Below are 11,885 nucleotides of genomic sequence, written 5' to 3'. Positions count from 1 at the left end.
TTTGCCAAAAAGTATTTGGTCAAACTACCTAACAAAAGACATAGTTTTTAATTTAGAAAAATAGATAATTCATGTATCAAGTTCTTAATTTCACCTAGTATTATTTACTTCTTCGTCTTGTAATAAAAGTTATTCATCCAATCAACTATGATGTACCGATAACCACAATTAAAAAAGTTAATGTGTGCACACACCAGGTATGTACAAGTGACCTATTATTGTCATCCAGTCCTCGTTGTTTGGTCCGTTTAATCATTTTCCAAATAGAGCGTTCTCCCCTTTCCCCCTCCTCTTCCTTTGATTTTTCTTGTCTCTTTAACTTTATAAGGAACTACTTGGGTGAAACTTGATTTTTGTAGGCATATGCCTTTCTTGATAAATACAAATCAAATCAAAATAACTGTGAATCATCAACACCCTAATGATTATCCATTTCACACAAAGTACTCAAATTTTTATACCTTTGAATCATCAACACCATAATGATTATCCATTTCACACAAAGTACTCAAATTTTATACCTGTGGATCATGATAACTTCAACTACATTGACCTTAAAAAATGTTACAGATTGGATTTCTGTCTAAACATTCTATACAAACTGGAATGAGCAGCATAACTCACACCAAATAAGAGGACATGAGATTCCAACTAATTTTCATGTGGGAAGGCATTGATGCAACAACACGGAGGACATTCGGCTTTTCACTGAGCTTAGGACGATAATCTGAAGACTTCTGTCCCAAAACTCCGAGGAACTTAGCAACATTAGGGAGAACAAGCTCTCTGCAATGGAGGTGTAACAATGGAACTTTAGATAGAACACTTCCTTTTTGGACATCCAAACCGTCTGGCCGCCGCAACTTGTAAGGCTCGCCACTTATTGGCTCGATGTTAACTTGAGGTGTCTGCTTCCACTTCTGATGCACAAACCAACCATACTTGTAGTCACCCACAATAGGTGTGCCAAGAGCTTCAGCACAGTGGACTCGCAGCTACAGTTGGCAGAAAGATAGCACGAAATTACCACCATTTTAAATTTGCATAAAATAAATGCTTCAGTTTCAACTTCAAAAACTGAACAGTTAAAAGCTGAATCAAGACATGGCACTATAGAAAAGAATTTTCTTTAGTCTGAGAAGAAGAAGAGTTGAAAGTACTGAGCTCTGATCCTTTCTTAAATGTCCTTTCAATGACATTTTATCCATATTCATCATGTTGTTATCTGCATTGTTCCAACTACAGCATCAAAAGAGACAGAACTCTAAAATCTCAACTGCATGGTGCTCAATTCCACTGAGTTTCCTCAGCCCAGCAATTTAAGCTTCTACCACAGCTAATTGTACATAAGTTTTTATAAGCAAACATGGCACAAAGTAGTATTTTACACAAAGTGCAGCAAATAATACGGCTTGCTTCTTTACTACTTACACAAAAGGAAAGAAGTTCCGCATTCCTAATTGTGGAGGTGGCATCAAGAAAATTCCTCATAGCCAGGGAATTAAATCAGCAATACGAGTGGCTTAACTCTTATTCCATGCATCACTTTTAAAGGCCAACAGATTTAACAGCTACAAAATGAATAAGAGATACGTAAGAGAGTAAATTTTACCTGATGTTTTCGGCTGGTATGTGGGCGTAGCTCAATCCATGAACACCCATTTATCATAGGGCCAAGTACCCGATATTCAGTCATAGCTTCTTGAGAAGCTTCTAAACCTGATGGATGAGCCAACATTACCCTCTCGGTTTTTCCATCATCGAGAAGCACCTATAGACAAAACTTTTGAATATAAATAAACTGCAATGTGTTCCAACAGCACATTGCAAACTTTATATTTTTTCAAGGGAAAAATAAAATAAAAAAAATGTGTTCCAACAGCACAGGGGGGCGATGTATGTATGAGAGAGAGAACCTTCGTGAGAGGAGCACATATTACACCTTCCTTTTCTCTGGGAGATCCAATCACTAATGCCCAATATTTCATGAATGTTGCTCCACATGCATCATTCCAGGCCTGTGTTGGCACAAATACTCCGAAGTTAGATTTTAAGATTTGCACCTTCAAACATAAAATATAGACTAATTATCACAATATTTGTGACAGATGGATAAATATTAATACCAGACATGATGTTTTTGCCACATTCATGTTGCTGAATAGTTGTTGAAGATAAGAAGTGCTCTCCTTTGTCCTTCCCATCAAGAGAATACCACTACTTTCTCTGTCAAGACGATGTACCTGAAAAGAGACAGCGCTGGTAAATGATAAGATGGATCCACTAATCCAAAAGAAAATCCATATTTTCTACCATGGAAGCAACTGGCAAGAGGGAATATAAAAGGCACTAAATGACATAATAAATATGTCAAGCTAAGGAGCGAAACTTATCATTGATAACATCACGTAGACTATAGTACCCTAGACCCAAAAGGCCACAAACAATGGCAACGATGAGCAACAAGCTTTCGCTTAAAGAACAAATAACCTACTCAAACGAGCTAGGAATCAGATTGCCTACTTGAGGTACAGGTGAGACCCTGAGAATCGTAGCACTCGTTTACCATTCCCTTAACTATGACCTCATATAATGCAAGATGGACAGAGCGCTAGCATACTTAGATAGCATGCTATAACAAGGGGTGGTACACTACATTAAGAAAGGCCGAGTAACTCCAAAAAAGATTTTCTCTAATTGGTTGGACCATACAAGTGATGGTCTACGTTAGTGCTAGATCTCTAGTTCAAGTTCAAAATGCCTTGGTGAAAATCCTAGATTTGATAAAGCGCTCCAATAAACCATGAGAATCACGGACAATAAACAAGCAACAAACTGTTTTGTGCAATGGCCCAAATGAAACTGATTTGTTTTACAATTTTGCGCAAGTGGCTCATGATGGTAGAAACCTAGAGGTTGAAGTATATGCTTTTACTCAGAGGCCAAACTCCCTCCAAAACACAAGCCAGAAATTCTATCTCAAACATGTACCTCTCTAAAGTTACCTAAATGCTTCAGTTATAACAACCTAAGACCTTAAAAACATAAAACCATGAGTAATTTTGGGCTAACAGTCGGCCTGGGACCCTTGAGAGCCATAAAGTTGATTTGTTAACAGGAGACTCCAAGTATCATACAAAGAGTAAATGACATAAAAATAGTTCTTACTTGTTCAAAGTAATTGTACATGGAGACAACAATCAAATGAACACTGCCGAGAGGCCCGAGATAATTTTATCATCTGATTTCCAAATCAGAGAAGCATTAGGGTAAAGATGGAACAGAATACTCGCCCGTCAGTTACCATAGTCTGACCCCCAAACATAGACTAGATATGACTTCTAACTCATAAAGGTACTCATACTACTGAAGAAATAAGCAGGCGTTGGTCATAAATAATACTCAATGCAAAGCATTTTCTAAATACTACATGCAATTTGACGCAAGCTTACCAACTGAGGACCCTCCTCGTAATCATAAGATAATGCAGCAGCAGCTAGAGCATCCATGCTGTTATGAATTGGCAAATTCCCCTGCCACGATGCAGTAAGTGAAAACATGAAAAACTTTTACAAGCCAATGTTATTAGTGAAGTGTAGACATGTTTGCGTATGTAGTCACCTTCACAGGTAATTTTGGAGGCTTGTTAAGCACAATAATAGCAGAATCCTGAAATATACAACAGAAGGGGAATAATCAGAGATAATCAATACCAAAATATGACATAGAAGAAAGAAAGAAAAAACTCCTAATATAGACAACTTATGAAACACTACAAGGCTAATATATGCATCGACAAAGGAAAAACATCTCACAAGTAATTCTATAATATAAAGAAAATATGAAAACTGAGGACGTGCCTTGTACATAACAAGCCTCTGCAAGTAAGCTATTTCATCAGCATTTGGATACAATGTTCCACATGGTATAGGATCAAATCTCCTGGAAATCCTACTTTCAGCAATTGACACAGGTACATGAATTTTCGCACCTGCCTTCATGGGTTCGTTGTGCTTAATCTGTAGGTTAGCTGTAGAATTGTAGGGAAATTAAACCGACATGGGAAATACGAGCAGGAAGGAACTGCAAGTGTTCACATAAAAGGACAACATTTGCAAACAAACAACAATGTGGAGAATTACCTTCCTTATGGATTTCTTCCCTTGGGTGCTCGATGAGCCTTTCATACTCGGATATTCTATTTGCACCTATAACCAAAATAGAACATGAAAGATTAGCACGATTTGATTTCCAAATGCTTGATCAAATGCCCCCATTTTAATTTCCCGGCTCATAGATCAATTCCCTTCATATAAAACCTAAAACCATCATTATACTTCGTATTATATAGGGATGCAAGCAAGCAACAACTCTCAATCTTCACTCTTTTTAGCTACTAGATACTTTCATTGATATATTTGGTAAAATTCTAGCTAACCTACCGCTAAAGGAGCTCCTAAGAGTTAAATCGTTCAGATAAATGATTAGTTTTTAAAAAACTATACTTTGCCCCAATAAGTTTACCTGAACAATACCCTGAAACCTAAAGTTTATTAATTCAGATGAATGATTAATTTTCCAAAAAACCTGTAATTCACACCCCCAAATTCTACTTGAACAACACCCTGAAGCCCAAATTTAATTATACTTTCGCACCGTTCATTATCATGATTGAACATGAACAACGCCCGAGGTTAATTCATTGAAATGATGATTTTCTTAAAAAACTATACTTTTCCTTCGAATGATTTTTATGAGCAATACCCTGAAACCTAAACATGATAATCACACAACCAAAGCACATTTCAATTCACAAAAACAAGAACTACCAAATCAAATAGAATAAACCAACAAATAGGAAAACAAACTAATGCACTCACAAGGCCTTTATTAAAATGGGATTGGATAACGGAATCATGAACTTCATCAAAATAATACTTGACCCAACTGATTGCAGTGACCCGGGTACGCTGATTCCCATTGAGGCATTTCGTCGAACTTTTGTCAGGCAAGGGGTCGGACGGGAACGGAGGCAGAGAGAGAAGCTGACGGGGTTTAGGACCCTCTTTCGGGCTTCCCAATTGGGCTATATTATTCACCACCCGAATCACTTGGTCCGGTCCGGTGGGCCGCGGCGGCGATATCCGGGAGTAGTGTCGTATACTAGTTATTAGTTGGTATGGTAAGCGGAGGTAACGGTGGTTCCGATGGAGAGCGATGGACATGGTTTGGTATGTGGATGATTTGATGTGAAGAATGTGAAGGGTTGTTAGTTACCACCGGAAGACGGTACCAGAGACGGAAGAGAAGAGAGAGGATGAGACTTTAGCAGTGACGATAGTTCTAGGTTTTCGACGCCGGCGATGGGAGGATAGCGAAAGGTGTTCAACGCCGGCGAGAGGAGAGAAAGCGCGGGGAATGGGGGTTTTGGGGACAAACGATATAGGGGAGTAAGGAGTTTCGCGGACTGAAGCCGGCTGCAACTGCAACCTTCTCAGCAGAATAGTTGCCTCGTGACTACTCCAGTCTTGACTCTTGACCTGGACTGAAAAATTTACAAGTTGATCAAGTAATTAAATTTGTCTCGAAAAGTAAACATGTTTGAAAGTTGCAATGATTTTTGAATGTTTTAAACTTGACACTATTGGCATGAAATTCAAAACGAAAACGACAATTTCGGGAAAAAATTTGTCTACTCACCGGGTAAACTGCTCACTACTAATAGAGAGTAGTGTTAGTGGAATTCACGTCAGATTTATTAATTGTTTTTTCAGCGCGTCTCATATGTGACCAGTCACACCATCAATTTAATGGTGCGACGCGCGTAGGTAATATGGAGAAAGTTTTTGACGGGTGTTACTTGACTTTCTATTATAGTGTTACTTATACATTATATTCGCTGTAACTTTTTTGTTTTTCTGCAGTTTCTTGAATTTCATGTTAGAGGTTCCTTGTATATAGACCGGTGTTACTTGACTTTCTACGATAATGTTACTTATACGTTGTATTCGTTGTTATTTTCTTATTTTACTACAATTTCTTGAATTTCATGTTCGAGGTTCCTTATATAGACTGGTGTAACTTGACTTTTTATGTTGGTGTTACCTGTTAGTTATTGCAGTTTATTCAATTTCATGTTATAGGTTTATTGTATAACTGATGTTATTTGACTTTCTATGCTAGTGTTACTTATACATTTTTTTTTCCCTGATACTTTTCTTGTTTTATTGCATTTTCTTCAATTTTATGTTAGAGGTTCTTTGTATATACTGATGTTACTTTATTTTCTACGCTGATGTTATTTTATATTCTTTATTGATGTTACTTAATTTTATGGGTTTTAAAGACGTTGGGCTTATAAGTGTGAACATGTCACACCATCAAGTTGATGGTGTGGCTGGTCACATATAAGACTTGAGGTTGTTCTTAATGTTCTATTACTAGTGGTTGCCTACCCAGTGGGAGATGTGGCAATGTCCGACAATTTCATAATAGTAATAACAAACTAATAAAGTAATAGTCACCACAATTCATTAAATCTCAGCCCTTGAATAAAAGTGAAATAATTATTTTCATTAATTTTGTTGACTTTTAATTTATTATAAAACACTTTTTATTTTCAGTGTCACTCTTATTCACCAATAGATTACCAACAACTATTTTCTTTCAAAAGTCAAGACTCATGTACATAAGAAATTTCAGCCTATCACAACCAAGCAATTACCCATTTAACCAATCGAACTAATCCACCCTATGTAAAGTTAACTATTTAAGCCATTGTCTTTAAATATTGTATAGGAACTCTCAAAAAAGACTAAAATTTAGCAAAATTTATAATATCTTGCCACAATCATGAACAATTTTATCCTTTAACTCCTTCAATTTCTTATAAATCTCCCGTTTACCATTCAAAAACACGTCTCTTAAACTTGTCAACCAAAACAAGCATACACCAAACTCATACATACATCAATTACATTACTATAAGAATCAATTTAAGCACATTACTATCTTTTTTTTCAAGTTTCACCCTGGTAAATGCTCAAATCATCCGCATTCAAAAGTTCTATATCCAACCAAAGTTATGTAATTTTTTTCTTTTCTTGCAGCTAGGCTTCCACCTTTGAATAAAAAAAATATATTATAAAAAAAATAACTACTCCCTCAATTCCTAAAGAACAATATTTAAAAACATGTATTTGAATATTTATTTGTTGTTCTACATATCCCGTGTTTTTTTGTTTAATATTTATTTGTTGTTCTAATCAATATCCGTATTTTTTATTTGCAATGTTCTACATATCCTGTGTTTTTGTTTAATATTTATTTGTTGTTCTAATCAATATCCGTATTTTTTATTTGCAACATTCTATGTATCCCGTGCTTTTACACGGGTATATTCTAGTAATTTAAGAACATAGTAGTAGAAAGTTGTGACAATTATATGGAAACACACATAATACTCAATATAAGTATTTGTGGACATAGATAAATCACTTTGTAACTCATAGAGAGTCAATAGTCGTAGACTTGGTCACAAATGACCCATGAATAAAATAAAAAATATCCATCCTAAACCGCTTGTAAATCTACTTTCGAGCATTAGATTCATTTTTATTATATTTCACCAATTTCATATATTAAGATGGTAACATTTAAATTATTCCCTCCGTCCCAAATTAGTTGTTACACTTTCTTTTTTCATCTGTCCCAGATTAGTTGTTACACTTATAAATTAGGAATGATCCCACAATTATTATATTGTCTCTTTCTTCTCACTATTTTTTTTGTCCGCACACCCTCTTTCATTCAATTAAAAAAACTTTGTGCAAAGGTAAATGTAACGATTAATTTGAGACGGAGGAAATACTTTATTTTAGGAACTAAAAGAATCCAAACTCCACCGTTTGATATTGACAAATCCGTTTGAAACTCATCTAGAATCAACCCTCATAGTAGACTTGAAGTAACAAGTTGTCTCATCTTGTACAAAATCCATAAAATCAAAGCATCAATCCAACTAAAAAGAGAGAAAGAAAAACAAAGAATGAAAGAATTAGTGAACATAAACAAACTAACAAAAGTGCACAAAGATGCTCCTCACCCCTACTCGTGTGACGTGTCACTCTAATACACACTTTCCAGTTACAGACGTTACACACACTTCAAACTTCTCAGAGACCGCGGCACCTCGACCAAGGTCGTCGGTCCCACAAGACTCCTCAAAATCCGCCAAACTTTTTTCAAGATTTCTCCCAAAATTATTAAAATCCCATTCCAATTATTTTTTATTTTTTTTTGAAAAACCCATAAACCCTAACAAGAACAAATAAGAATTGTTTCTTTGACATTCTTCTCCTCAATTTCCCGCACCTCTTCAACTCAGTGAAGAGGGAGCGACCAACAAATTAATATCTTCCCGAAAATTAAAATCTTTTTCAAATGATCCAAAAGCCCCCAACTCAGGTATGCCCTACAATCTTTCAATTTTCCCGAAAGTTTGATTTTGATTGTTTTTTGTTGGGCTTTTTCTCGGGTTTTTTTGGTCTTTTTTTTGTGTGTGTGTTTTCTGAACTGGGTATTTGTTGAATTGCTTGATGCTTTCTGAGTTATTTTTTTAATAAAAAAAATGGGTGTTGAATTGAATTTGCAGAATAACAAGCAGTTGGTGTTTGGGGATGTCTATGGAGCTGTTTTGCTTCCTAAACAGGTGGAGCTTGAAAAATCCCAGAATATGGACCTTAAATTCCAAGTTCCTGATGTTGGCAAAGCGTTTCAGGTATAATTTGTAAGTTCAAGTGGTTTGGTTTGGTTAGCTTTCAAATGTGCGTGATATATTAGACTTTCAGACTACGATTTTATATGCTCTGTGGTTTTCTGTGGAAAGATTAATTTGTCCGAATTTATTGTTTCTTTTGCTGCTAAATTGTTGGCGGTTTTGTTTCAATTGATTAGCATCAGATAGCAAATTCGTTGTCTAATTGGTTGAATTGATGTGTGTCTAACTTGACTGAAATGCTGCTCTAATGTGGCTCAGGATTTTATTGGAACCAGAGAAGTAGGGGAGTTTCTTAGTGGTGCTTTGGCCGGGGCAATGTCGAAGGCGGTTTTGGCACCTCTTGAAACCATCAGGTCTGCTTTCCTTCTGAACCACCTTCATTGTTTTTTAGTCATCTTGGCTACTTCTCGTATATTGCATCTACATCAACTTTGTTGGTTTTGAATACAATGTAAAAGTTGGGAATTGTTTCCTTTATCTGAGAAAAGGATTTCCCCTCTTGATTCAACATGGCCTGGTGTACCTTCGCTTTTGTTTCAAGAATTTTGGAATTATATGATGCGAATTAGCTTGTCCTACATGCTGAAACATCGCCTTGCTGTATGGTCTATTATTTTATTAATTTTGATGCCACTCCATGTGTTTCACTCTTCATGAACTTGGGCGTATGTAGTCATTGTGCTGAAAATAACATCATATAGTTATGGTTGCTCTTACCACCTTGGTTTCAGTGAGTGTTTTCTGTTTTAAATTATCAATACACCTAACATGGCTGTGCTTTGGCATTTTTACATCATGACAACAGGACAAGAATGGTTGTTGGTGTTGGATCAAGAAGTATAGCCGGAAGTTTCATAGAGGTCTTTCAGCAGCATGGATTGCCAGGTCTCTGGGCAGGGAACACAATTAACATGCTGCGCATTGTCCCTACTCAAGCTATTGAGCTCGGAACATTTGAGTGGGTCAAGCGAACAATGACTTTAAACCAAGAGAAATGGAACCGTGATGGAAATCCTAAGCTCCAATTTGGCGACATTACTTTGAGCATTCCTCTTTCATGGCTGTCCCCAGTTGGCTTAGCAGGCGCTGCTGCTGGAATTGCTGGAACACTTGCTTGCCATCCTCTGGAAGTTGTTAAGGTACTTAACCTGCAGATTGCCGTCTGTTTAACTTCTTCCCTGTTCTTTCTTATTTGGTTCCCGTCATCAGCATGAAAAGCCATCACTTTTTTTTTTTTCTTTCCTTTGATTTTATTGGAGATATGGTGGAGATTATAGTCATTCTTGAATACCTGGGGATTTGTTCTATGTTTTCAATATGCTATAGATTCTTTTCTGTCGTTTTCTCTTTAAAAAAACATTGGTTGCTGGCTTCTTCATGGCAGGATCGATTGACTGTGCGACCTGAGGATTACCCTAATTTAACAGTTGCTCTTAGTAAAATTTACAAAGATGGCGGTGTTGGTGGGTTGTATTCCGGTCTTGCTCCTACCCTTGTGGGTATGCTCCCATACAGCACATGCTATTATTTCATGTATGACAAATTGAAGACGTCTTATTGTGGTGCAAAGAATAAGAAAAAGCTGAGCCGTGTTGAGATGCTTTTGCTTGGAGCTGTTTCAGGTGAAACACTAGATTCCATATTTTATTTGTCTTATATAAAAGCCCTTGCCCTGCTTTCTGTGCTTCTCTTACGAAATCAATCTTGTTTCTGGGTACACTTCGGACCAAATGTATTGAAGCATGTTATTTTGCTCATTTCATCAGTTCTGCTGATTTAAATTTTTCAAATGAGCAAAACTGAAATGATAAAAAGTACATCCATGTAGGGTTCGTCCCTATACCCGGGAACAAGATGGAGGTTCTCTACTTCTTTATTGTTAAGAGATCACTCTAGCTCAGCGTAACATAATTCCCTAATCTCCCTGCGAATTGCGATCCGAAAAGAGCGAATTATGGTCGGTTTTCGCCTATATTTGTCCCATTTTGGGCGAACCGCGAATTGAAAAAGCGAATTATATAGCGAATTATGTTACACTGCTCTAGCTTTATAAGCTTAAGCTGACTTGTGGCTTTTTGGATTATACCTCTGTTTGTTTTGCAGTCTGAACTTAAGCCTTTGTTAATCCTAGACACATTCATATTACTCCCTCTGTCTTACTACTTTTTTACAATGTGTGAAATAGGTTGTCACCTTTCTTAGTGCATCAAATTAGTAATAGTTTATTGCTTTTCCATTATGCCTCTGTCTGAATTAAGTGATAAGAATTGATCCAACTATTATCAAGGTTCATTTTGTAAAACTATGTGATAACTAATCTCTGACAGAGTGAGTATTAATATATATGTCTGGTAATGATATTTACTTATTTAGTCTTGTTTATTATGATAAAAGTGCTGTTTGTTATATATGGTAGGTCTTACAGCAAGTACAATTAGCTTCCCACTCGAGGTAGCTAGGAAAAGGTTGATGGTTGGAGCACTGCAAGGAAAATGCCCGCCAAATATGGCTGCAGCACTAGCAGAAGTAATTAGGGAAGAAGGTATAATGGGGATTTATAGAGGTTGGGGTGCAAGTGCTCTGAAAGTCATGCCAAACTCAGGCATCACCTGGATGTTTTATGAAGCCTGGAAAGACATTTTACTACTCGAAAGACGTCATTTATAAACGTCCTAAAAACCCTAGTCCCCTGTTTTATGATGGGATGAAACTTGATAATGATGACATTTTTGGTTTCCTTCAACCAGAATTTTGATACAAAAACCATGATATGAGGCTGTCAGGCTTCATCAAGCGGGAGCGAAAGTTAATTATGAGTGAAAATAGATACTTTCATGTTCTTTGGAATTTAGAAGTTCTAGTTTACATTGACTGATATACTAATCTTGTTTTAGCTACAACTTCTTTGTTACTGAAGAGTATCTGTGATGCTGTTCTAGTCAGTTCTGTTTCTTGAAACACATATTCTGTCATGGTGTCTGGTTATTGACAATAAACTTTCCGCCTACTTAAATTTCTCTGCCTTTAATTTGTTCATCACTTTCGTTAACATCATTAAACAATGTAGTTCAGGGTCGTATCTAGATCTGACAAACGGGTTGGTCGG

The 11,885-nt window shown here is 36.5% G+C and overlaps 2 protein-coding genes across 2 annotated transcripts; one reads left to right on the top strand and one right to left on the bottom strand.

Annotated features, from left to right (window-relative positions):
* Positions 1 to 432: 432 nt before the first annotated feature.
* On the bottom strand, positions 433 to 5,548 carry LOC110785592 (RNA pseudouridine synthase 3, mitochondrial). The gene is made up of 9 exons (XM_021990061.2): positions 4,881 to 5,548; positions 4,143 to 4,208; positions 3,861 to 4,019; positions 3,622 to 3,669; positions 3,453 to 3,533; positions 2,127 to 2,243; positions 1,917 to 2,018; positions 1,613 to 1,771; positions 433 to 995 (listed from the first exon to the last, which is right to left on the bottom strand). The coding sequence occupies exons 1-9, from the start codon at positions 5,223 to 5,225 to the stop codon at positions 621 to 623; spliced, it is 1,452 nt and encodes a 483-aa protein (XP_021845753.1). The 5' UTR covers positions 5,226 to 5,548; the 3' UTR covers positions 433 to 620.
* Positions 5,549 to 8,280: 2,732 nt separating this feature from the next.
* Positions 8,281 to 11,802, top strand: LOC110785591 (probable mitochondrial adenine nucleotide transporter BTL1). The gene is made up of 6 exons (XM_021990060.2): positions 8,281 to 8,466; positions 8,654 to 8,779; positions 9,038 to 9,132; positions 9,585 to 9,918; positions 10,164 to 10,401; positions 11,196 to 11,802. Exons 1-6 carry the CDS (start codon positions 8,443 to 8,445, stop codon positions 11,444 to 11,446), a joined length of 1,068 nt encoding a protein of 355 aa, XP_021845752.1. The 5' UTR covers positions 8,281 to 8,442; the 3' UTR covers positions 11,447 to 11,802.
* The last annotated feature ends 83 nt before the right edge of the window (positions 11,803 to 11,885 follow it).

This window comes from Spinacia oleracea, chromosome 1 (genome assembly GCF_020520425.1).
Source record: "Spinacia oleracea cultivar Varoflay chromosome 1, BTI_SOV_V1, whole genome shotgun sequence".
NCBI classification, from domain to species: domain Eukaryota; kingdom Viridiplantae; phylum Streptophyta; class Magnoliopsida; order Caryophyllales; family Amaranthaceae; genus Spinacia; species Spinacia oleracea.
Note: the sequence above shows the minus strand (reverse complement) of the source record. Positions and strands in the feature narration are given on the sequence as shown.

What these genes read in the sequence shown, in the direction of transcription:
- LOC110785592 (XM_021990061.2), bottom strand. Translation starts at nt 5,225, where the DNA reads ATGTCCATCGCTCTCCATCGGAACCACCGTTACCTCCGCTTACCATAC. An exon ending in CTCCAAAATTACCTGTGAAG is followed by an intron (nt 3,534 to 3,621) that starts GTGACTACATAC and finishes GCATCGTGGCAG; the next exon opens with GGGAATTTGCCAATTCATAA. An exon ending in TGGCAAAAACATCATGTCTG is followed by an intron (nt 2,019 to 2,126) that starts GTATTAATATTT and finishes GTGCCAACACAG; the next exon opens with GCCTGGAATGATGCATGTGG.
- LOC110785591 (XM_021990060.2), top strand. Translation starts at nt 8,443, where the DNA reads ATGATCCAAAAGCCCCCAACTCAG. An exon ending in TCCAAAAGCCCCCAACTCAG is followed by an intron (nt 8,467 to 8,653) that starts GTATGCCCTACA and finishes TTGAATTTGCAG; the next exon opens with AATAACAAGCAGTTGGTGTT. An exon ending in ATGTTGGCAAAGCGTTTCAG is followed by an intron (nt 8,780 to 9,037) that starts GTATAATTTGTA and finishes AATGTGGCTCAG; the next exon opens with GATTTTATTGGAACCAGAGA.